The 27,326-nt window shown below is 38.1% G+C and overlaps 1 protein-coding gene across 1 annotated transcript; it reads right to left on the reverse strand.

The window, feature by feature from the left end:
• On the reverse strand, positions 1 to 27,326 carry LOC126950829 (stearoyl-CoA desaturase-like). Its single transcript, XM_050784814.1, is given in 5 exon segments — positions 1 to 442; positions 444 to 752; positions 754 to 1,137; positions 7,289 to 7,359; positions 27,213 to 27,326. Coding segments are annotated over 5 exon segments (1,320 nt in total).

The raw sequence follows: 27,326 nt of genomic DNA on the forward strand, positions 1-27,326 counted from the left end.
TCAGTCTCCGCTTCTTTTAATGCTGGCCAAGGTGGAGGCCTTGGAGACTTTCTTCCGGTCATAGGCCAGACCCAGGGAGGCCATGCAATCAATGAAGAATGTGGTGAAGCTGATGTGCCAGCAGTACTCACTGGCAGAGTAGTCATAGGGAAAGGAGTGGTGGTACTCGTGGAAGCCCTCACCAACAGCTCCAGGTGAAACCAGGACATTCTCCCGGGGACTAATGTTCTTGTCATAAGGACGATATCCGAAGAGGTGAGCAGCACTGTTCACCAGCCAGGTGGCATGAAGCACTACAGCATACCGCAAGAAGGTGGCAATGAACCAGCTGTGTTGAAAAGTTTCACCCCAGAAACACCAGGGCACAAGCGTGGGCAGGGTGAAGCACATATCAGCAGCAAACCGGGGTTTGTAGTACCCCCTCTGGAACATCACCAGTTTCAGACAAGTCTAGCGTACCACCCTTCTCTTTGACAGCTGAGTGTTTGCACAGCCAACCCACGTGAGAGAAGACAAAGCCATGTCTGGAATTACGAGGATCAGCATGTGTTTCTGAAAACTTGTGATGGGCATGGTGGTCGTGAGCCCATTCATAGATACCATTCTGGAATGCCATTGTGTTGGCAATGATCAGAAAGAGCCGCAGGGGCAGCCGAGCTCTGTAAGAGGGGTGGCTCCACAGGGGATGAGCTCCTGCTGTTATGTCCAGGGCCCTGACAAAATAGTAGAATAACCCCCAAAGCCAGGAGGTAGGTAGGAATCAAAGTGATCCCAAACAGGGCACCCAAGTGTAGCAGAGACATAAGGATGATGTTTCTCCAGACATAATTAACCTTGGGGCTTGGGCCTTCCTTATCATTATAGGTGGGGTCATATATATCATCTTTTATACCAGGGCGAATGTCTTCTTCCAAGTAGAGGGGCATCGTCTCCAACTTATCTCCCCCATTCTGCAGGACCCTGGAGGGAGGCGCTGTGATGGTGGTGGTGGTGGTACAGGAGCTAGAGATAACTCCGTCCTGTGTTCCCGCCCCCCAGGCGTGTCGCAGGGGGACGTGGCCGCCTCCCCAGAATCGGGAGCTCTGGGGACGCGGGCAGCCTCGCCTCCCTCCTGGGCGAACGCCGGGTGCTGGGTACCTATGTTAGTACTTTGAAGAATATGAAGACTTGCCTGGCTCAGCATATGATCAGTTGTGTTATACATTCTATGTGAACTTGTAAAGAATGTGAATTCTATAACTTAGATGTAAGTTTATTAATACAGATCAACTTTGTTAGTAATGTTCAAGTCTACATCTTGATTGATTTTTAACCTGTTTTATTATTTGCAAAGAGAGATGTGTTAAAATCTCCAATTATGGCTGTGAATTTGTTTTTTATGTATTTGTTTTACCTAGAGAAAGACAATGTTAGTAGGTACATAAAAGTCTAGAATTGCCATATCATTCTAGTGACTCAAAGTTTAATTAGGAAATATTCCTCTTTATTGGTAGTAGTGCTTCTTGCCACTGTTAGTATGAGCTTTCTTTTAGTTAGTTTTTGAACACTATTTTTTTTTCATCCTTTTACTTTTGGTCTTTTATTTCAACTTAAGAAATGTCTTTTGTAAGCAACATAGGTTTTTAAATTTTTGTTTTAAATCCAGTCTGAAAATCTTTGTTAGTGTTTTCAGTCTATTTACATTTACTGTAAGTACCATTATATTTGAGTTCAAATCTGCCACGCTACTCTCTGCATTCTATTTATCCACCTTTGCTGTGCTCCTTTTCTCTTGCCTTCTCTCAGATTAAGTATTTTCTTATTATTTATATTTTCTGCCTTGTTAGACTGATAATTATATATTATTCTTTTAGTGGTTACTCTAATGGTTACATTGCTGACTCATTAAAGTCTAATAGAAACTAATACTCAGCATTTCTTAGATAATGCAAACACATTGGAATATATTAACTTGATGTATACCATTCCTGCTTTTTGTGTTATTAAAAAGTATTTTAACTCCTTAAAACATTGTTTATATTGTTTTATAAAGTCAATATTTATGCAGATTTATGTTTATTATGTAGTCTTACCATTGTTTTTCACTTATGATATATCTCTGTGCTGCCTTGTTGGATCATTTTTCTATGAGCAGATCCTTATAGCATATCTGAAATATTTACTGACACAATTACTGACATAAGAGTACATGTTAAGAAATGAATATGGGCTGGGCACGGTGGCTCACACCTGTAATCCCAGCACTTTGGGAGGCCAAGGTAAGCAGATTACCTGAGGTCAGGAGCTTGAGACCAGCCTGGGCAACATGGTGAAATCTCATCTCTGCTAAAAGTACAAAAATTAGCTGGGCATGGTGGCACACATCTGTAATCCCAGCTACTCGGGAGGCTGAAGCAGGAGAATTGCTCGAGTCCGGGAGAAGGAGGTTGCAGTGAACCGAAATCATGCCACTGCACTCCAGCATGGCCGACAAAGCAAGGTCTGTCTCAAAAAAATATATATATAAAAGAGAGAAATGAATATGAAATATAGCAGGGATACAGAAGACAAGTAAGTTGGGAAGTGTTAAATTTGAAGAATTGGAAGGAAGGTCAAACAGGAGCTTATTTATAAGAGAGCTTCTTATTTCTTCAGACTGACAACTGGCTTACAGGTTTAAGACTCCTAACCCATCCAGTAATAAGAGTCAACGTTAAAACTTTTAGGTGAAGCTTAAAATTGGTAAGACGTTGACTTTGAACCATGAATGGAGTTGGTCCAATGACAGTCTTTTAGATGGGATGCTGTGTTTAGAGTACAATTATTCCATTCAGATTGCTCTCTTCCCTCTACAATTTATGCATAAGCACAGAGGAGGAAAAGCCTGTAATGAAAAAAAAAAAAAAAAAAAAAAAAAAAAAGAAAGAAAAAGAAAAAAAAGAAAAACAAAGAGGCAGTGTATATTTTTTAGATTCTTTTAAGGTATGGATTCTGAGACAGACAATCCTAAAGTTTGAATCTCAGCTTTTATACTTCCAAGCTATTTTGCCTTAATTAATTATCTCTGCCTCTTTCTCTCTATGATCTTTTCATTTCCTCAGCTAGACAATGAATATAATGAGAGTGCTTATCTTGTTGGGTTCTTGTGAGAAATAAATGAGATTATCTTTAAAAGTGGTAAGTCCATGCGTTGCACTTAGTAAGAGCTCAATAAATATTAGCTGCCCACACTCATACAGTCTTTCAGGGAGACTGATGACACAGGGCAGCATTTCATCATGACAATTATATGAATACAATGTTTTATAGAATGTATGTGCAGAAGGAGACATTTCCACCCAGTTTGGCATAATGTCTGTTAAGAGAAACAGGTAAGTATAGTAACAGCCACACTAAGATCAGAAAGAAGTGGTAGAAATGACCTGAGTAATGGCTGCCAATAGGAAAACAGAAATAGTATAGGAAGAAATGTTGGGCACATCAAGGTAGAAGAAGAAAAGGGAAAGGTTATGCTTCCTCAGCATGAGGTACCCTAAACCCAGAAAGGAGGGGTTGGGAATAAGTTTTATAGACACTCTGCTGGTGGAGTTGAGCAAGGGTGTATTTTTTTGTTGTCAATGCCATTGTTTCCTTTTTGTATCCTTCAGATTAGTGGAACCAGAGAGAACATCAGATTACATAGTATTATGTATAAGTATGACCTTAATACATAGCAGAAGAAGCCTAGTATAGCAGCAGAAGGCTTTTTCTTCTTTGGGTTCATGTGTACAGTCTAGAGAGAAAGAGGGCAATCTGAAGAAGAAGACCTTAATACACAGAGAAGAACTCAAATACATACGGTGGATGGTACTGGTGTCCTTCTCAGATCCCTTTAACTGCCTAGTGCACCCATGTACCAGTCGCTATGTGCATCAGCTGTTATCAACTCACAACCACCCCCTTCTCCCAAGACTTGCAAAACGGAAGCTGTCTCACCTAGAAGGCTATTTCTCACCCAGACTTGTGCTGACTGGCTGGGTCCTTTCCCCAACATGGAACTAACTTATTTGTCTAATTTTCACTCAGAGTACCCCACTGTGGTCTCAGGATGAAACTAGCTTCTGAAAGCACCTCTCTGACCTGTTCTGTTCCTACCGCTTCCCTTTCTGTAAGACATCACTTGAACAAGAATCCTAATCTCAGGATCAATTTCGAGGAAGCCCAACCTATGACAAAAAGAAATACAAAAATTAATCCTAGTAGCTTTGAAGACAAATAAACATCATCAGAGAAGTTTATTTTTACAGGCTCCGGACCAAATGCTCTGTATCATTCACCACATAGAAACATTCTAAAAACATATTTTACGGATATTATTTCTAATCTTTTTTTGCAAGGTATTAAAAATGTCTTTTGCTTTTTCTTATTAATAGCAATCTCTCATCCATATTCTGCTCTGCACTTCAATTCACCACAGTCATGCTGCCCACTTTCTGACTGATAGTGATAGCATAGGTATCTCCACAGTTTTGTCTAGTAATGATAATAATAACAGTAAGTGCTGACATTTCTTGAACACTTGTACATCCCAATAGCCTTTGGAAGTACTTACATAGATTAACTCATTTAATCCTCAAAGTGGTCCCATGAGATAGGGATCATTATTGTCCTTGTTTTGAAGAAGAGGAAATTAAAGCACAAAGTTTTTTGTTTTTGTTTTTGTTTTTGTTTTTTTTGAGACGGAGTCTCGCTCTGTCGCCCAGGCTGGAGTGCAGTGGCCGGATCTCAGCTCACTGCAAGCTCCGCCTCCCGGGTTCACGCCATTCTCCTGCCTCAGCCTCCCAAGTAGCTGGGACTACAGGCGCCCGCCACCTCGCCCGGCTAGTTTTTTGTATTTTTAGTAGAGACGGGGTTTCACCATGTTAGCCAGGATGGTCTCGATCTCCTGACCTTGTAAAGCACAAAGTTTTTAAAGGCAACTTCTCAAGGTCACATAATGCGAATAGAGGTGTTAGGTTAGTCCAGTCCAGACTTTCTGAATACAGAGATCATGTTTTTAATCACTAGTTTCCTATATCCACCCACTCCCACCGACTCTACAACATCTGAGGTGATATAATGGCTCCACACTCTCTCAGTTCTCTGTTACTTCCCATGGAGGAAAATACATTAGTTGCCCATATGATATACAGTCCTCATCTCACCCAGAAAGATTTTCTTGTGAAAAAAATAAGAGCTTATTATGGGAGATAATATGTATGTTATCTTACAACATAAAGTTGCCTTTAAAAGAGAATTTGCAGATGTGATTAAGTTAAAGACCTTGAGATTAAGTGATTATTCTGAATTATCTGGGTGGTCCACTGTAATCACAAGGATCCTTAAAAAAGGAAATGGGGAGCCAGATTCGGAATTTATTAGACTTTTAACCTTCAGAACCAATTTGTGTTTTAAGCCAGTAAATTTGTATTAATTTATTACAACAGCAATAGAAAATTAATGCAGAGACTGAGATAATGCATGTAAGATGATTACCATGCTACATAACTGGAACATAGACCTAGTATCCAACTATTAGATATTATTATTATTGCTGTTTTTATTTATTATTAATGATATCATTTTGAATGTCTGAGAAGTCTTCAAAGAGCAGTTGTAGCCTAACTTGGTCATTAAATACTGATGAACTAAAAACAATGGGAAGTGCCTGGTAAAAGGAACAATGTTGGCAAAAATATGGTAATGGAATAACACAAGGTTTGCTGAGAAGCATGTTTTGGAGATCCTTCAATGACAAACTTTATGCAGTTGGAAGCCTTTAGAGTTAGTGATATGTTGGAAGCTTTGTTTTCAAGAATTTAATCTGATGGGTAATTGACACTGGGCAAAGTTCAAGAAAAAGACACTGACTCCAGTACTGAGATAAGAGCAAGAATTACAGAAATATAGTGGAAGAAGAAATAATGGGATAGCTAGAGTATGAACTTCCTGAGGGCTGGGCCTCTGTATCACACATTTTTTGGGAACACCTAAGAGTGTGACAGTATTGATTGTGAAATATATACTAGTTTAACAAGGAAAGAAACCATTTAGAGAAAGGCTAAATAAGATGTGACTTATGTCTCCAAGTTCTGGGATAATATCTAGTATCTTTCTTTTAGCCTCAGTGTCTAGGAGAGTGTTTCCACTAATGCTCAAAAAAAGATTTATTTTGGATGGGTTTTAGGCTTTTATTTCAACTCCGTAATGAACTAAAGCTCTGTAGAGAGGCAAGAATGGGAGATACTTGAATTGTCAGTAAAGAGATAATTGAATTAGTAAATGTGAGTAAACAAAAACTTAAAATATAGTCCATATGGGAAAAACTCTGGATGATCCAGCAATTGCTATAATTGCCCAGAGTCTGAATCTCAAACTTCTTACTCCTTGACCAGTGTGTGCATGTTATACCACAGTTGTCTAAATGACTAATAATTATTAATAATATTTATCTTTTAAGCTGCAAGCCAGAAAATATATCTACCTTCAACCTTGTTGTGATTGTTAGTTAGAAAATGTTTCTAATTAATGTAAATCTTAAGGAGGCAGATACTGAAGAAGTGAAAGTACTTGGGATAATAATGTAGAAAAAATTAAGATACTGTTGTTGTATTAGCAAGGATTTATATGCTTTTATTTGTTCCCAGCAAAAGAATCATTATCTCCCCCCACTCATTAAATCATTTGATTGCACACTTGGTATTTTAAGAGTTCCCAAATGTCATGCAGTTTTAACATGATATTTGTTTGTGTGTGTGTATTTTGGGAAAGGTGCGCTTGCTAATAAATTTAAGACAGCATGGCTGCATTTCATATGGCACCTAACCTCAGTCCTGTGAAATATTGTCATGGTTACCTGCAAAGCAGCAGAATGTATGTGGGTGAAAGATGAGGTTCAAACAGTATAAGAATAGGCTCTTTAACAGAAACCAGATTATGGACAAAGAGAGGAAGGTGGAGGAAGGTGGAGGAAGGTAGGAGGAACTGTGAGCAGACCAATGATCAGCTGTTTTTGTACTAATGCATTGACTAAATAATTTCTTTTCCGTAGTCATGACCTAATAATTATTAGTTTCAAATGGTTGCATCTCAGAGACTGTGTCCTTTATGGAAGTTGCTCCACAACAAATTGGAAGAAAGTGGGAGTGAAATTATAAATTATCAAAGTAAGGGAATTATTTAAGGAAAGGATGAGTGTGTTCATTAGGACACAGGGTGGTCCCCGTACTTCAGGCATTTGGAGATTATAGAAACACTGAATAATCCAGCTTGTAAGCTTTAGTACATTTACCTAGACTCTTTAGCCACTTTTGTGTTTTTAAACTGCTTTGCAATGATAATTTGTTGTTCATAAGCCTTCTCCTAAAAAAACCAAAATTTCTTTCTATGGTTATTAAAAGTCTTCATTATTGCCTAGATTTGTGAAAATCTAGGTTGATTTCACTTATTTGTAAAAAGTTACTCATTATTTCATTCTGTTTCCTACTTTTCAGCAGCTTGGTTAAAGTGTAATATTCTCTTATTATTTTTACACTTCTCTATGAATTTAGAGGAGAGAGAAAATGGCTAAAAAGAGACGGCATTTTTAAAAGCATAGATAGTTCAGTAATAAACTTAACAACACTCTGTGTAGCTCTTAGCAAATACCAACCTAGGCTGTGGAGCAACCACAACAAAAAAAAACGTCACATGCACAAAACAGAAAAAAAGACAAAGTGATGAGCCCCATGTGAAGCGGAGGAGCAAAGGGATTTGGGACTACAGAAGACTGAGCAATTAAAAAGAGACTAAGTTATAAACAAAGATTATTCAAACCAAACTCCGACACAAGCTTGTTTACTATTCACATAATGAATATGAGAATTGATACTTAAAACAAGTTTCTGAACATTCCCATTAGGGATAACATAAAACTAAGGACATCCTGTCACCCAAAAAAAGCAACAAATTCTTTTTGAAAGATATAGACTCCTTGAATCTGGTGATTCCATCTTAATTTACCTACTCTTGTAAATAATCTCGGATGAATATTTTATAATCGTGAATGACTCGATAAAATGAAAACAAGTTTGCCAAAAAATATACAACTTCAGGAAATAGAATCTGATTTGTGAAGATACTCTTTCCATGAAGTTTAACTTTTTTTCGAGTATATATTTTAGTACTATTATTTCTGCAGTTTAAATTGATGCTAAAGGTGTATAGAAATGAAACTGGTAAGAAGAAAGCGACTTTTTTGTTTTTGTTTTTGTTTTTGTTCTTCATTCCCAGAAGAAAAGCCTCAAGCTGCAACAGGGCAGTTTTTCTCCAGGGTCCAATGATAACAGAGCCAATTATGTTGTGTGATGCATTCACCACCCTTGCAATTCTCCTACATGCATACATAAAACTCTGCACATGTATGTGTCAGAATTTACTAATATGTATTCCAAATATTTCTTCATCCATCAACAGAACTGTACACTCAAAAGGAAGTAGAAACTAAAATATGCTTCATTAGCTTTTCAAATAATGTTAAATTTACAGACATGTTAAAGAGCAGGCTGCTGTCTCAGATTAAGCCAGACTCTTCAAGGTAAGAACCAATAAAGGTAAATATTTTCAGTTGATGATACAATTTTATTCTTTAAAAAAAAACTAGTCCGGGCGCGGTGGCTCCCACCTGTAATCCCAGCACTTTGGGAGGCCGAGGCAGGCAGATCACGAGGTCAGGAGATCGAGACTATCCTGGCTAACACAGTGAAACCCCGTCTCTACTAAACATACAAAAAAATTAGCTGGGCATGGTGGCGGGCGCCTGTAGTCCCAGCTACTCGGGAGGCTGAGGCAGGAGAATGGCGTGAACCCGGGAGGCGGAGCTTGCAGTGAGCTAGATCATACCACTGCACTTCAGCCTGGGTGACAGAGCAAGACTCCATCTCAAAATAAATAAATAAATAAAATAAAATAAAAAATTACAACTGCCTTTTTGTGTCCCTGTATCTCACCAGCACAAACAAACAAACAAACCCACTAACTTTTACAAGTCAAAATCTAAGATCTCATTTGCAGCCCGTTGACCCAAAATCCATAGCATTGTCATGAACATGCTGTGAACAAAAGCCAATACATACATCACTGTATACTACATGCTCTCTGGTTCTCATAATGGGAAAAAGATTCAGGAAGCAATACAAACATTTGCAAAGGAAAGAATCCTTATGATATTTTGGTGTGACTTGTCTTTAAAGTGAATTGAGCTGTCATTCTTTTATTTTTTTTCCTATAAATAAAACATTACTGTTTTAATGCCAGCTGGGTTTTCCTCCTCAGAATATAACTTATAATGGAAAAATAATTCTTTTTTTTTGGAGAATAATTATTTTCTTGTTCAATAACTCTAAGCCTTCTAATTCTTGCTTTGTCGTTCTAGAACATACATCGGTAAGCATTCTATGATAACCAGAAGAATATTTGTAAACATAGTAATAAATGTTTTGCCATAGATTTAGAGCTATAATTTTAGGGTGAAAACCATTTAGAAATCTCTCAATTTTACTGATATATAGTTTGAGGTCCACAAATATTCAGTGGCCAAGATCTCCTGTGAGGGTCAGAAAAGACAGTAAGACAGATCTTATGAAGGACTTTTGTTTCTTATTAGAGGGGGGAAAACACTTGAATCAAATATTTGGTTACATGTTTTTTTTTTTTTTTTAAGGCAGCAATAGTCCTTAATGGTTCTGAGTCTGTAGGGTAGACTGGAAACTTAATCTTCTCTCTCTCCCCAGTGATGTTGATAGAATTTTTTAAAACTAGTATATGCACAAAGAGAACAAAAAGGTGTGGTATCATCAGGCAAGAGGTTTTATCAAATGTCTGGAAGACAGAAAGTGGATTGAAGAATGCCAACAAATACAGCAGGCTGTGGGAATCCATTGTACAATTACCACAGAGGAAATGAAGAGGAGGGAGTCCAGGTTTGAACATGGAAATGTCATATATTACTGAGCACCAGGCACTTTACACCCCCTCCTCAAACCTCCACATGCAGAACAACCTGCTGCCGGCATGTACCCAGTGAAACCTCCAACAGAGTACAGTTCTCTAAATGATTCAAAAGAGCCCTCTGGTAAGAAATAAAGAACGAATTTAATTGTTGGCACCCTCGTTTAAATCTCCTTTAATTCTAGAATGTAAGGCATATCTGAAATAAAAGCCAGGTATCTGACTCATTACCCTTAAGAATCAGCCAACATACTCTGTTAATGTACAAAGAGAGCACTTTTTTCCTATTATTTATGAACCAATAACCCAAGATATTACTCATATTATCATTATGGATTGATAATTAAAATGTTTGAGGCTGGGCGCGGTGGCTCATGCCTGTAATCCCAGCACTTTGGAGGCCGAGACGGGCAGATCACGAGGTCAGGAGATTGAGACCATCCTGGCTAACACGGTGAAACCCCGTCTCTACTAAAAAAGACAAGGCGAGGTGGCGGGCGCCTGTAGTCCCAGCTACTCGGGAGGCTGAGGCAGGAGAATGGCCTAAACCCGGGAGGCGGAGCTTGCAGTGAGCTGAGATCCAGTCACTGCACTCCAGCCTGGGTGACAGAGCGAGACTCTGTCTCAAAAAAAAAAAAAAAAAAAAAAAAGAAAAAAATGAAAGTAGAAGATAAATATAAAAAATAAAAAGACAGTACCAAGAGGAAATCAAGGCAATTTCCAGAAGAAAGATAACATTCCAGAAATTGTTTACTGTCTTTATAGACATTCACTAAGATATTGCATCTATGAAAAATAATTACATGCTATATAAAAGTATCAATAAAAAATAAAAGCTACTGAAAATGAAAATGTATAATTAAAAAACAGAAGTTGCCTATGAACTTTGGAAGATAAGAGTAAATAAAATCTCCTGGAATATAGAACAAAATAATAGAGAGTAAAAAATATAAAGGAAAAATCTTACATATAAATGATTAATCTAAGGGTCCTAATATGACTCAGTGGAGTTCAAATAGAGACTAAATTGGAGAAAATGGAAGGGGTGAATATAGGAGGTATTATCAATGAAAAAATAGGCCAGGCGCAGTGGCTCACGCCTGTAATCCCAGAACTTTGGGAGACCGAGGCGGGTGGATCACCCGAGGTCAGGAGACCAGCCTAGCCAACATGGCAAAACCCTGTCTCTACTAAAATTACAAAAATTAGCCAGGCATGGTGGCACACGCCAATAGTCCCAGCTACTAGGGAGGCTGAGGCAGGACAATCGCTTGAACCTGGGAGGTGGAGGTTGCAGTGAGCTGAGAGTAGCCCACTGTCCTCCAGCCTGGGTGACAAAGCAAGATTCTGTCTCAAAAAAAAAAAAAAAAAAAAAAAAAATAGAAGAGGGACAAACAAGTGTTCAGATTGAGAACTCCCATGGAGGGCTGATGCAGATGAATTTAAAAAGATCTAAGGATAAAGGGAAGATTTTAGAAATTGAGAGTAGTATACACATACGTGAGAGCATGTCAATGAGAGAGATTGATTTGAGGATATACTTTGGCAAAATGATGGATTAACTAAGCATGATTAAGACATTGGATCCAGTAAAAGGCGAATTTAAACCAAAATAGAAATAAAGAGAAGTCCCAACATGACAGTTCTAAAGCAGGCCTGGAGAGCAATCTGTCCAAATCAGAGCAGAAGGATGGAAGGCTCCTGGAAGGTATTTCTAGGGGGAAATAAAGTTTAAAACAAAGACAGTGTGGTTGCTAAGTTGGGATCATGGCAGTGATCCAGCTGAGAAATAAGCATGGTAGTGGAGGACTTGAGAAAATATTGGATTTGGATTAGATTTTGAAGTTAAAACTGATCAGATTTGCTAGAAGATTGGATGGTCGATGTGAACAAAAGAGCAAGGTCAAGTATAAATCCAAGATTTTCATTTTAACCACCCAAGGGTATAAGAAAGGCCCTTAGAAATGTAAGGGTTAATGAAATATCTGTGCAAGAATGCGTGTTTATACAGACGTAAGTTCAAATTAGAGCCAAAAGTCTGTGGGGTTCAAGAAGAATAAAATTAAGGAATGAAACTAAGATTAAAATTCAGGACTAAATGGCATGATTCATATTAAAGATACTGAAGATAATGTGAGGTAAACAAACACAGCTTTTACACAAAATGAGAGAAAAAAAGGGATGTCATAAACTTCAGGAAAAAACAAACTACCAAACTGTATAAAATATGCATGATCTAACAAAGTAAATAGTTTTAGTTGGATAAAACTAACCAATGCCTGGCATTAGTTTGAGTCATTCATTCATGTAACCATTCTTAATTCATCCATTTATGTAACAATGAACTGCTATTATGTATCAGACACTATTAGATATGTGGAAGAAATAATAGTAAACAAAATAGATAAGTCTTTTATAAGCCTTCATTACATGAAGAAAGTGGATAAACGAATAAGAGATACAAATGTAGTGTAGGTAAAAGTACACTGCAGTAAAAAAAAAGTACAGTCAGAAAATAGAGAGTAGTGAAGAATACTTTTAAAGATGATGCTTGAGGCCATGTGTGGTGGTCCATGCCTATAATCCCAGCACTTTGGGAGGTAGAGGTGGGGGGATCACTTGAGGTCAGGAGTTCGAGACTAGCCTGGCCAACATGGCGAAACCCCATCTCTACTAAAAATACAAAACTTAGCCAATCATGGTGGCACATTCCTATAATCCCAGCTATTCAGTAGGCTGAGGCAGGAGAATCTCTTGAATCCAGGAAGCAAAGGGTGCAGTTAGCTGAGATCATGCCACTGTACTCCAGCCTGGGTGACAGAGCGAGACTCTGTCTCAAAAATTTAAAAAAAAAAAAATTATATTAAAAAAATAAAATAAAATGAAAAGACAAAAATCAGCCAGGAATGGTGGCACAGTTCTGTAGTCTGAGCTACTTGGGAGGTTGAGGAGGGAGAGCCACCTAAGCCCGGTAGGGTAAGGCATCTGTGAGCTGTGATTGCACCACTGCACTCCAGCGCTCCAGCATGGGTGAGAGAGCAAGACCTTGTCTCAAAAAAAAAAAAAAAAAAAAAAAAAAGAGAGAGAGAGAAAGAGAAAGAATTGAGAGATTGAGAAAGTGTTCCTTGAGGAAATGACCTTTAAGCAGAGATCTGAATTAAGTAGGGAGAGAGTCACTGAGATATGAGATACATATTTAAAAAATTGTTCTAGAAAGTGTAAATTTTCTTGAAGCAGGACTGTGCATTAGTATGAAGGAAGCAAGAGCAAATGAGAGGCAGTGTGAAAAGAGAAGTTGGAAGAAGAGTTGGATCCAGATTACGCAGATTTTGTACTTTATTCTAAGTGGGATGGGAGGTTCATAGAGAGTTCTGGAGAGGAATGAGGGGATTGATTTACATTTTAAAAGGTTTGGCCTGTTTGTTGTAGGAAGAAGATTGTGAGGGTGGATTCAAGAGGGGAAATGAGATAAATTAGGAGTTAATGGTAGTCATCCAGGTGAGAATAGATATAGTATGATGTAATTATTACATATTGCATGCCTCTATCAAAATATCTCATGCACTCCATAAATGTATACACCTACTATGTACCCATGAAAATTAAAAACAAAAAATGTTTAATATAGCAAACCTCCAGGCATCAAGCACAGCATCTTGTGATTGTTTTTTATAGTCTTGTGTGGTTTGAAAAAAAAAAAGAAAGAGAGAGAGAGAGACAGAATAGATATAGTAGTGGAAGTGTTGAGAAAATATTTGATTTGGGTTATATTTTGAATGTAGAGCCAATAGAATTTGCTAGAGAACCAGATGTTCAATGTGAAAGAAAGAGCAAGATCGATCAAGTATAGCTTCGAGATTTTCATTTCAACAATTGGGTAAATGGTGCTGGCATTTATTGAGATGAGGAAAAAAATAGGGTGGTTCTTAGCAGCGAACACCTTTGCTATCAAGATTATTTCCTCTGCTATGAGTTTCAGGAGTTCATTTGGAAAAGCACAACCATAACTTGACTCCTAATTCTAAGCTGTATTAGTCTTTTCCCTGTAACAGAGAATATAGAAAGCTATTGTTTCTGTCTGAACTGAGGTAAGAAATGAAAACAAGCATATACTGGGGAAAGGGAACATCCATTACTATTTCAAAATAAGATCAATGTGATATGTGTGCATAAATACATAGGCACATATGTACAAATTATATATATATAATTTGTATGTGTATATATATATATATTCTTGTTAAAGCACCCATGAAGCATGTATAAACTGATTATAAAATGTTATCTTAGTTTGGGATCTCTAGAAGCAGAGCATGAGACAGAAATTTGGATGCCTGTCATTTATTGAGGGAGTGCTTTTCAGAAGGAAGAAACCTAAGGAAGGTAAGGGAGTGAGGGCATTGGAATAGGAATGAGGAAGGGGCTGGGCCAGATCCACATAGCATGATGGGGAAGGAGATGCTAAGAACATAACTGCACCTGTAGTTTCTTTTACCATGAGATGAGGGGGTTGGACTTTCATATTCTCTATCAGTTAGTCATTGAGTGATTATGGGCCTCCCTAGATGGCTGCCTTCACCAATTTCTTTTTTTTTTTTTTTTAGACAGAGACTCACTCACTGTCACCGAGGCTGAAGTGCAGTGGCATGATCTCAGCTTACTGCAACGTCTACCTCCTGGGTTGAAGCAATTCTCCTACCACAGCCATTGTGAGGAATCAGATCCAAGAAGGAAGAGGAATGCATCTACCTGAAAAGGAAAATGCATCTATAGAGAAAACTGGAGATTGGTAACATAAAGGAGATTGCTCAAAGAAGTAAATATGTTAATCATCATGACAGCCAGATTCCTCGATATCATAGAAGGGAGACAAATATGAAAGGCAGGAAACTAAACTGAACGCTGTGGCGTTGAGTGGGAGCTGGATGGGTAAGTGTGAACTAAAGGTTTCCAACAGCCCAACACATAAGGCAGTAAATACAGATGTATATTGTGTTATGTTGCATGTGTACACTCACACGTTCCCTAGGTCTGTTCACTTATCTGGGATCGAATCAGTAACATCCCAATAACACGAGCAAACTTAGAGTTCAAAACTTGGCTTCTCAAAACCATTTCCACTAAAGGTAATCAGGGCTCCTGGTAGAAATGATAATATCATGTCTGGAGCAAGAAAATTATGAGATGAACCTAGAATATCTTATGCCAGAAACAAAGAAATGCTCAAAGAATGAAGGGGATATATCAAAAGAACATAAAAGCCAGCTTAAAATGGGTCCCATTGGTCAACTAAGAAACAACATGAACAAGCCAATAATGATAGTAATGGATTACAGCTTACTGAATCAAGTGGGAACCGTGAATCTATACCAAAATAAATCAATTAATAAACTGAAAATGTAATAAGGAATAGGATATTTACATGACTTTGAAGTCTCTTTACACAAAATATATTTACTATATTTCAAAAAAAAAAAAAAAGAGTAACTTTACAGTAGGCAATCCGAGTAGACATCATCTTAGTCAAGTGGTCAAAGTGAATCATCATCAATGATGGAAAAAGCTGAAATCATGTGTCACCTGAAAGGCAAAGAGGAGGATACAGCCACTGCTGTCATATTCCTACCAAAGATACATAATCTGAATCTAATCATGAGGAGAGATCAGATATGACCAAACTAAGAGGCATTCTATAAAATTATTACCAACTACAGCAATGCAAAGCTCATGAAAATCAAGGGAAGACTAAGGAACTCTTCAATATTAAAGGAGAATAAACATATATGAAAGTTTCTCTTTTCCTTTTTTTTTTTTTTTTTTTTGATACAGAGTCTCACTCTGTCACTCAGGCTGGAGTGCAGTGGCACCATCACAGCTCACTGTATCCTGGACCCCCCTGGACTCAGGTGATTTTCCCACCTTAGCCTTTCGAGGATCTGGGACTACATATGTGTGCCACCACACCCAGCTAATTTTTGTAGTTTTTTAGAGACGTGTTTTCACCATGTTGCCCAGGTGATCTCGAATAACTGGGCTCAAGCGATCCGTCCACCTCAGCCTCCAAAAGTGCTGAGATTACAGGCATGAGTCACCTCATCCAGTCCTTTTTTCTTTAACAATATAGAAAATATAAATCTGTATGAGCCACATACTGCTATATAAATTGTATTTTAGTTATGATGTTGCTTGATGTAATTATAAATTGATGTTGGTTAATATGATTATAAATGAAATCATTTTGCAGAAAAGACATTTTTTTGTTGTTGTTGAGATGGAGTCTTGCTGTTTCACCCAGGCTGGACTGCAGTGGCGATCTTGGCTCATTGCAAGCTCCGCCTCCTGGGTTCTCGCCATTTTCCTGCCTCAGCCTCCCGAGTAGCTGGGACTACAGGCGCCCACCACCACACCCGGCTAATTGTTTGTATTTTTAGTAGAGACAGGGTTCACCGTGTTAGCCAGGATGGTCTCGATCTCCTGACCTTGTGATCCACCCGCTTTGGCCTCCCAAAGTACTGGGATTACAGGCATGAGCTACCGAGCCCGGTCCAGAAAAGACATTTTTAAAACGAGTAGCAAAAAAATGAGTGGATTCTGAGAATAAGATGGAAAAATGTATCAATGTTACTTTTCTAATTTTGATGGTTGTATTGTGGCTACATAGAAGGAAAGTCCTTGTTTATAGGAACTACACAGTAAATTTCAGTATTTGAAAGGCATGGGATATCCATTTGGCAAATTAGTTTTCAAATAATTCATTTAAAAGATCTTTGTTTTCTGTAAATTTTTGGTTATTTCAAGATCAAAAATAAAAGTCCCCAAAATTTATGTTGACAAAAAATCTGAAAATAATTCTGAAACCAGGTAGTTTTATTTTACATTTTTGAAATAAATTATGTCATATTTTACAGAAAAATATTATCTTTATAAACTGGCTTAGAATCTCGACAAAGAGGAATACCATTTCAATGTGGTATATGAAGTTATCGTCATTCTGACACCCAAATGCCAAAATATAGTATATATTATATAGAAAGCAATCATTTCTGTGTCTATAATATATCCTAAATAAAATACCACCATTCTTAATTCTCTAGTAAATCATGAGCAATTAGGGTCAAGACCAGAGATAAATCTATTTAAAATGTAATAATTAAAAGCATGGGATCTGAGGTAAAATACATGTGATCTTGAATCCCTGAGCTGTCACTAGCTGGATGAACTTAGATAAGCTCTCTGATCTCATTAAGCTTCAGTTTCTTTCTTACTAACCAAGTAGAAGATTCATCAGTAATTATCTATTTACCTAATCAGAAAAATTAGAGTAGCCTCCTTTGATTCTAGAAGAGAACGTCATAAATTATAATACCTAATCCAGAACAGAATTGTTATAGGACCAATAGGTTTATATGCCTGCTATGCAGTAACAGATCAATACATTGAGACAGCAAGGATGCAGCAGAGAAAGCATTTAATGGTCAAAGGATGCTGAGCAAGGAAATGGAAGGACACCCTCAAATTCATCTCCTCTAAGAGTTCTGGGCTGGAGTTTTTTAAAGGGGATTATAGAGAGTGAGGGGCTGGAAAATTGGAGTTGTTAATTGGTTGGGGTAAGGGGAATGAAATCCTTGGGACATGGAAACTGAATTCTCTGGTGAGTCAGCTTCTTGTGGGGTCCTTCAGACCAGCTGATGTTTGTAGTTTCACTGGTATGCAGGATCTGAGGGAATATCTCAAAGGGAAAACCTAATGTTTTATGTTCAAGTCATTATCTATAGAGCAGTTAAGGGGAACTATAATCTTGCAACAGGGTCTACATGATTCCAGGGCAGTAGGCGCCAAACTATGAGGAAGCAGGTCAGAGAGCAAGCTGACCTAATGATTAATGCTGAATGTATTGCAAGCTTGGCTTATTTTCATTTCTCCCTCCCTGCCCTGCTTCTTCCCTGATTAATTTTATAAAGTTTACAGGGATGGTTTCAGAATTCATGCACAGGCACATACACACATAACTAGCACTAAAGTGATTTAATCTTTAACAAATTAGAGAATATCAATCTGTATAAGTTATACATTGCTACATGACAAATTATGTGTTGGTTGAGGTTGTAGTCATCTGAAGGCTAAACTGGGGCTCAAGGTTCTAATTCCAATGTTGCTAAACCTCATGACTAGTAAGATGAAACTAGCTGTTGTGAGGAAGTCCTCAGTTTTCCCTCCATGTGAGCTTGTTAAGGGCTGTTTGATGTCATGGTACCTGGCTTCCTATAAAATGAGCAATCCAAGAGAGCAAGACAGAGGCTACAATGCCTTTTGTTATACTAGCCTAGGATGTCATTCCATCACTTCCACAGTACTCACCTAGATCAGACCTGTTTCATTGTGCAAGGGTATTATGCAAGGGGGTGAATAACAGGAATTATGGCTCACTGGGGGTCATGTTGGAGCCTGGCTATCACACTATCTTAAACTGATAGCCACTGCCTCATCTATGCTGAAACTTGGAATGACAGCTATTGGTTCACTACATTACTATCCCCACAAAACACCCTTTTTCAGTGACATCCACTCACCACAAACGAAATGGGTGCAGCAGATACCTGCTGCTTATAGAAACTGACTCAAGGCCATGACCACATTTTTTGGTCACATGACTCAGACTAGGCCAAGCAGTCTCTCTTTTCTATAAATTTGCCTTGGGACAAGGAGTTTCCCATATAAGTCTTGCTATTTTCTTGAAAGAAAGTGTTTTAAACTCAGAATTGACTAGTAGTCATTTTGCAGCTTAAGAGAAAAAAGAAGCAATGTACAAAAAGAAATAGATGAGAACTGGAGGGAGTATGCACACAGAAGTGGTTTTTGCTTGGTTGCCCATGCAGTATCTGTTTTATTTTTCAAAATTCCCAGCATATCTATATTTCCTTTTGGTGATATCAGAGATGCTGATATCACTCCTGACTTGTGGAGGAAACCACATAACCAAAGCACAGTTGATGATCACATTCCATCTTCAGGACATAGCTATGGCCTGGGGCCTTGCAAGCATAGTTTGGTCTCAGAAAATCTCAGGTTTTTTGAAGACATTTGCTCTTCCCTGAAAGAATGAGAATGCGAGGTAGACTTGGGGTCCATTTGCTGCCGTACTGGGATTAGGCTTAGGATAAATCTGGCATTGAGAAAGGCAGTGAAAAAAAAAAAGAAGAAAATTGGTCCTTGTTGATATACTGAAAAACTATGGTTGGCTTTATATGAAGCCTCACCTGTCTCTGGACTTCTCCGTTACATGAGCCAATAAAGAGCCTTTATTTTTCTGAAAGCTAGAGGAATTTTTATTTTGCAAATATAAAAATGTAAGAATACTTTTTATTTTTTTCAAAATTTTGCTGGGAGAAAATAACAATAATTCCAAGATCTCCGGAAGGAGTCTAATGTGGGAATATTTTTAGTCTTGGCGATATTTTCACAATTTTTTTTTTTAATTTTCTCCCTTCTTATAGTTTAGAGGAGAAGGCCTCTAATTATCCAGGCTTTACCCACAATGGGAATAGTTTTCTCCCCATATAATCATCAACCAAACAAAAAGGCTTAGCTGTGTCTTCTGGCTTACAGAATACAGCTTGAATTCATGTCCATTTTACACATAAGATTGTATTTCTGTATTTTTTCTGTATTTCTGTGTTTTTTTCCCTCCTCAAACTTCTAATTAAAAATTCAAATATACAGAATGTTGAAAGAATATTGCAAAGAACACCCATAAATACTTTCCCTAGATTGATCCTATTGTTAATAATATTTTGCCACATTTGCTCTATCTCTCTTCTTACTCTCCTCTGTGTGGATACATACACAAACATAGACATAAGTTTTGTTTTAGTTATCTACTGCTGGAATTTGTACACCCTCACACCTAGTGGCTTAAAATGCAATTTATTGTTGCCTTTCGTGCTTTTCTGGGCTGATTGGGATTAGCTAGGTGGTTTTTGCTTGGAGTCTCTCATGTGATATATATTAAGTAGTGGCTGTCGCTAAGGTCGGCTATTTGTTTCAGTTAACTGAACACCTAACATGGTCCACTCACACCGCTATCATCCGTTGACCAGAGTGGCCTCCTATATTAACTGTATTTTCTTGTTTTCTTTATTTTTGATGCTCTGGAATCTGGTGCTTTGCTCCTTGGGGAGATAATGCCCCTCTTAGGCTAGCCAATTCTTAGAGATAGCAAACAACTTGGCCAGCAGGGTGCCTTAATATGCAAATTAAGCAATTCAGAGCCCGTACTCTGAACTGCTTCCTCTATCTGGCTCTTACATCCCAGTAGACAATATTCCTATTCCCTAATCATCTTAAAGCCAGTTACCAGGCAAGCAGGGATAACCCCTAGACCACAGAGCCTGCTGAAATTATTCAAACTAGTCAATCCTCAGCCTACTCATCCTGCCTTGCCTTTCTCGTGAAAACCACAAGAAAGTCTCCTGTCCATGTTTCCCCCTCCCTACTTGTCTCTCCTGACTGACCTTGGTGATTGCCTGTGTGGTAGTGCATGCCTCTCCTCTTGGGATCTGTGAGTGACAGAGTACTTTGAATGGTAGTCATCTCTTGATCTGTCAGCTTCACTATACCTAAATAATAATAAAACCCACATTTAAAATAACTTTCTATGTGGCTTAGCCTTCTTACAGTATGGTGAATGTCTATAGGATGTAGAAGCTTCCAATCTCTTAATGCTTTGGCCCAGAAACTGGCACAGCACACTTCTACCACATTCTATTGGTCAGAGCAGTCACAGAGCCTGTGCCATTAAAGGGTGGACCCCACCTTTTATTGGAATAAATATCAAAGAATTTGTGGCCATCCTTAGTCTGCCATAGTCTATCTTAAGTCCACAAATTATTTATATGGCTCCTATATGTGAAATTTATTCAACCTCTTCTCATTTCTAAGATCCCAATATCTCATAACTTCTAAAGCATCAGTCTAGGAGTTTGTCACTGAATTCAGGTCCAGATGCAGATGAAGTTACTTGAACATGATTCCTTGGGTCTAAGTGTCATGAACATCCTTGGATGTTGCTTGCTGAGTATAACTGCTTTCCATCTGAAGACCTAGCCACTAAAGAGAGAAGTTATCTGCTGTTCACAGACCCAACATACAATAGTGAAGTGGAGATTGAATAATCAACATTGATATTCCCTTGGAAGGGGAGGAGAGAATGGGAAATGGAGTCATATAATAGTCACTGGTTTATAGCAATTCTGAAATCCAGCTGAGAGCCTGTCCCTGTTGATTAGGGCCTATTCCTATTCACTGGGATAATTCTTCGAGGTTCCTGAATCTATCATCCAGACTCTTGATTCCACTGGCTGAGTCATCCTCCCTTTTGGGTAAGAAATTTCCTATATGTGCAACTGAATAGATTTCTCAGCTTTCTCCCTGCCCTTAGAAGGTTGGGGGAACCATAGGACTACTTTTATGTTGTGCTGCCTCTGCCCCATAGTTTTCTATCAATCATATTGGGGTTCTCTCCATTATCTAAACACCAGATCCAGAGATCTCTTTAGATAGACTGTCCTCTAACTTGAGCTCAGTGTGAAGCTTCTGTGGGCCCAAAGGATTCCTCAAAGCCTGCTGTTTAATACAGAAGGACTACAAAGAACATGCTTCAGTTCCTTAGAAAGTTTTTTGTTTAACTGAAATAGTCAATTAGATCTTTCTCTCTTATAGAAACAAAGGGTTCTACAGAAGTACCCAGGATTGATCTCTGCCCGAAATTCATGTTTTGTATTGTGTGTGTGTGTGTTTGTTTCTGGGAAAGGCTGGAAATAGTTTTTTTCTTCATGGTATTTTATCATAGAGAGTGTATTAGTTTTCAAGTGCTGCCATAACAAGCTGCCACAAACCGATTGGTTTAAAACAACAGAAATTTGTTCTCTCACAGTTCTGGAGGCTGGAAGTCCAAAATCAAGTGTTGGTAGGGCCATCCGCTCTCTGGAGATTCCAGGGTAGAACCTCTTCTATTCTCTTAGCTTCTGCTATTGCCAAAAATCCCTGGTGTGTTCCTTGGTTATTAGACACATCTCTGCAATCTTTGCCTGTATTGTAACCTGGCATTCTTCCTCTGTCTTTCTGTGTATTGATGTCTTTTCTCTTCCTTATAAGTAAACAAATCATATAGGATTATGGCTCACCTTCATGATCTCGTCTTAATTTGATTACATTTGGACAGATACTTTTTTTCTTTTCTTTTTTGTTTTTGTTTTTGTTTTTCAAATAAGGTTAAATTTACAGGTACCTGAGGGCTAAGACTTCAACATTATTTTCTTAGGGGACACAATTCAACCTAAAACAGGCAAACTAGAAGAAGCCAATTTCCGCTTTTAAAATTCCTCCTGGAAATCTTCCCAGCTAGATTGGCAAGCTTACTAGGTACCCTTTCTATTTTCTTGTTATTGCAGGTACCAGTACTGCCAAACTTTCCTTAGTCTACCACAAGAATCCCCTTCTCTCCATCTTATACTAACATTTTCAAACCTTTACCAACTGTCTTCTCAAGGTTCTTCCAACTTCTGCCTACCACTCAGTTTCAAAGTCAATGCCACGTTTGGTGTTTTGATACAACAGTCTCTCTCTCTCTCTCTGTCTCTCTCTCTCTCTCTCTCTCTCCCTCCCTCCCTCTCCACACACATACATGCCCAATTGTATATATATATTTACACACACACAAATATACATATGCAGACATATATATATTTTATATATATATATGTATGTATGTATGGTAAGAGTTATTTTTGAACATCAAGATACTACATGATACTACATAAAAAAATGATCCTTCAGTACTTCGGCAAATGTGATCTAAGAATTCGGTTGTTTTCTTTCATTATCACAGTACAATTACTTGATTCAAAAATTTTAACTTGATACATCTTCAAATTTCCCATTTCCCATTTAGAGTTTTTAAAAATCTGGAACCCAATTAAGAGTTTCACATTTCAAAGATTTATGTCACTTTAGTCTATTTTAATTAACAATAATTTCTCACCTTTATTTTTTGTCTTTCATAATATCATTTTGAGTCCACGCCAGTTGTTTTTCGGAATGTCACCTTCCTCTCCGAATTTCCTCAGATTATATAAATTACTGATATTTGTCACTTTTGACCTACAAAAACAAATTCTTATGATTCAACATAATAAATAGGTGATACAGCCTATCTATACCAGCAAGGTATAGAGCCATATAACAGCACTTTCATTATTAGTGGTTTTATTAAATTCAGTAATTGGTTAATGTTAATATCTACTAGAGTTTTCCATTGAAGATTTGTTATCTTACTTTGTAATTAATAATCTCTGAAGTTGGCTGGGCATGGTGGCTCACGCCTGTAATCCCAGTACTTTGGGAGGCCGAAGTGGGTGGATCACTTGAGGTCAGGAGTTCGAGACCACCCTGGCCAACATGGTGAAACCCTGTCTCTACTAAAAATGCTAAAAAAAAATCAGCCAGGCATGGTGTCACATGCCTGTAGTTCCAGCTACTCAGGAGGCTGAGGCACGAGAATTTCTTGAACCCTGGAGGTGGAGGTCGTAGTGAGTCAAGATCACACCACTGCACTCCAGCCTGGGTGACAGAGCAAGACTCTCTCTCAAAACAAACAAACAAAGAATCTCAGAATCTCTGAAGTCACACTTTGAAATGTTCTAAATAATGTATTTTCCGAAACCTTTTGCTCAATGGTTTAATAATTCATTGAGAATTCTTTTTGTATCAATTATTGTAATCCAGTTGGAAAACAGTGGTTTTTTTAGCTCTATCATTCCTTCAATGTATAGTTGCTGGTTTTCTTTTCTTCCTCCACAAACCTATTTGTTCATGTTATAAACTAATCTGATAATAGTTTCTTGACATGGCAACTAAAAGCATGCAAAATTGTACAAATACTTGCCTTGAGAATTACATTTTTTAAGAAATTAAATGATTTGGCATAGGCTGAATGGACCTTAATGTGGCCCCATGATTCTTGTAGCTTGTGCTTCACCCTATATAATCCCCTCCCCTTGAGTGTGGGTGGGACCTTTAACTTGCTACTAACCAATAGAATGTGGCAAACATGAAGACATTTTGTAGATGTAGCTAAGGTCCTAAATCACTTGTTTTCAGTTAATCAAAAAGAAGATCATTTGAGTGGGCCTGACTTAATTAGGTGAAGACTTTTAAAAGAAGGACAAGGCCTGGCTGCTGCAGTGGCTCACGCCTGTAATCCCAGCACTTTGGGAGGCCAAGGTGGGCAGATCACCTGAGGTCAGGAGTTCAAGACCAGCCTGGCCAACATGGTGAAACCCTTTTCTATTAAAAACACAAAAATTAGCTGGGCAGGGTGGCGGGCACCTGTAATCCCAGCTACTTGGGAGGCTGAGACAGGTGAATCGCTTGAACCCAGGAAGCAGAGGTTGCAGTGAGCTGAGGTTACGCCATTGTACTCCAGCCTGGGCAAGAGCAAAACTCTGTCTCAAACAAAAAAAAAGGACAAGGCCCTCCCTGGGGTGACATGATGAAGTAAGTGACCATGCTGGAGAAGATCACATGGTAGGGAACTGCAGGGCAGCTTCTAGGAACTATAAGTAACTTCTAGGAAATGCACGTGGCCAATAGCACTTAAGGGCATCCGCCGCAGACAGACAGCTGGCGAAAAAGCTGTGGCCTTCAGTCTTACAGCCATGAGAAAATGAATTCTGCCAAAAGCCTGAATAAGCTGGCAAACATATTTTTTCCATGTCAAGCCTCCAGATGAAAATGTAGCCTGGCTGACTCATTGCAACCTTATGAGACTGAGCAGAGGATCCAGTTTTGTCATGCCTTGTCTCTTGATCCGTGGAATCAATGAAATGTATGGTGTTTTAAGTTGCTAATTTTGTGTTAACTTATTAAATAACAACAGAGAACATACTTAGTAGAATACAAACAGTAAGTAAATGAAACTGGTTATGCAACTTTTTATCTAGTATAATCTCATTGAATACAAATATATGTGTGTGTGTATATATATATATATATATATTTATTTATTTATATGGTAAAAAGATTGGAAGAAAATATAACAAACCATTAAGTATTTATCGAAGGAGGCTGGGATTGCAGGTGATTTTCATAGTGTTATTAATATTTTTGTGAATGTCACACATTTTGTATAATAAAAATATACAGCTAGGCACGGTGGCTCACGCCTGTATTCCCAGCACTTTGGGAGGCCGAGGCGGGAGAATCACGAGGTCAGGAGATAAAGACTATCCTGGCTAACACGGTGAAACCCCGACTCTACTAAAAATACAAAAAATTAGCCAGGCGTGGTGGTGGGCACCTGTAGTTCCAGCTACTTGGGAGGCTGATACAGGAGAATGGCGTGAACTCAGGAGGCAGAGCTTGCAGTTAGCCGAGATAGCGCTACCATACTCCAGGCTGGGCAACAGAGCGAGACTCCATCTGAAAAAACATATATATGTATATATACTTACCTAGAAATTATTTTTAATAAAAATTGTAGATAATTTGTAAAAAGAAAAAATAAATTTCACTGAGAGAGTCACATGGTTAGCATCTTAGACCTGACACTATCTCTAAATGGTTAAATCTACATTATTAACTCATCTCTGATGAAGAGGGGAAAATAGTTAATTCATAATCTCCTTTAAATGTCTAATATCTGGTAGTTCTATCGCTAATTTACCAGGCCAAAAGATTTATTTACCATATTAACTAGAACTTAATAAACATTCCATAAAATCTGTATGTTTTTGATCCTTTTGACTTAAGAGTAGAATTACATGGAAGATCAGTAGGATTATCAATCTGCTTCTAATAATGTATAACATGAATGCATTACATTACCACTATTACAACTACTAGAATAAAATTTCCTCCTATCTTTAAAAAACTTTAGTAAACACAAAAGTCTTACTTTAATACTATTCTGATTTTGAGCATATCATATAAAAATTATATATTTAGACTTTTAATTGTTTCAGAAACTAAAATCTTCAGAATAGTATTCAGGAAAGTACTCCAAATTCTAACTATAAAGCTAGAATGCATTTCAAGTTGATTTGAAAAATGGTTTCATCATATATAGAAATAAGAATAAGAATTTCTAATGTCTTTACTCAGAAAAATGCCCTATTTTTATTTTCCTTGAAATATACCTAGAGTAATTAAGCTAACACTAAATATATATGGCAGTCAATATGGTTTGGCTCTGAGTCCCCATCCAAATCTCATCTTGAATTGTAATCTCCACATGTAGAGGGAGAGATCTGGTGGGAGGTGATTGGATCATAGGGTTGATTTCCCCCATGCTGTGCTCATAACAGTGAGTTCTCACAAGATCTGATGGTTTTACAAGGGCCTCTTCCCTCTCCTCGTTTGCTCTCTCTCACCTGCCACCGTGTAATACATGCCTCTTTCCCTTCTGCCATGATTGTAAGTTTCATGAGGTCTCCCCAGCCTTGTGGAACTGTGAGTCAATTAAACCTCTTTTCTTTATAAATTCCCCAGTCTTAGGTGAGTGAGTTCTCATGAGATCTGGTTGTTTGATAAGTGTCTGGCACTTTCCCTGCATGTGCACTCTTTCCTGCTGCCATGGGAAACATGCTTTGCTTCCCCTTTGCCTTCAGCCATGATTATAAGTTTTCTGAGGCCTCCCCAGCCATGCAGAACTGTGAGTCAATTACATTTTTTTCTTTATAAATTACCCAGTCTCAAGTTTTTGCTTTTGTTTTGTTTGTTTGTTTGTTTGTTTTAGACAGAGTATTGCTCTGTTGCCAGGACGGAGTGCAGTGGCACAATCTCAGCTCACTGCAACTTCCACCTCCTGGGTTCAAGTGATTCTCCTGCCTCAGCCTCCCAAGTAGCTGGGACTACAGACATGAGCCACCACACCCAGCTAATTTTTGTATTTTTAGTAGAGATGGGAATTCACCATGTTGGCTAGGATGGTCTCAATCTCTTGATTTCCTGATCTGCCCACCTCAGCCTCCCAAAGTGCTGGCACTACAGGTGTGAGCCACCACACTCAGCCTCAGGTATTCTTTATAGCAGTGTGAAAAGGTCTAATATAGCAGCCAAAAGAGACTAGAAATAAACATGCATTTGTTTTTTCTGAATTTTTGCTCAATACTAATCAATACTACTTAATTAAATATATAGATTTTTGTTAATTGTTAAAAGGACTAAATTACCGAACTGAATGGATTGCTTCTATGAGTCTGTCCCACATTCACCACATTGTTATTCACTTGTCTTTTGTATGTCTTTTGTTTGTTTGTTTTTGCTATGGCTGTGATAACAGCCAT

Source organism: Macaca thibetana, chromosome 3, assembly GCF_024542745.1.
Source record: "Macaca thibetana thibetana isolate TM-01 chromosome 3, ASM2454274v1, whole genome shotgun sequence".
Taxonomy (NCBI): domain Eukaryota; kingdom Metazoa; phylum Chordata; class Mammalia; order Primates; family Cercopithecidae; genus Macaca; species Macaca thibetana.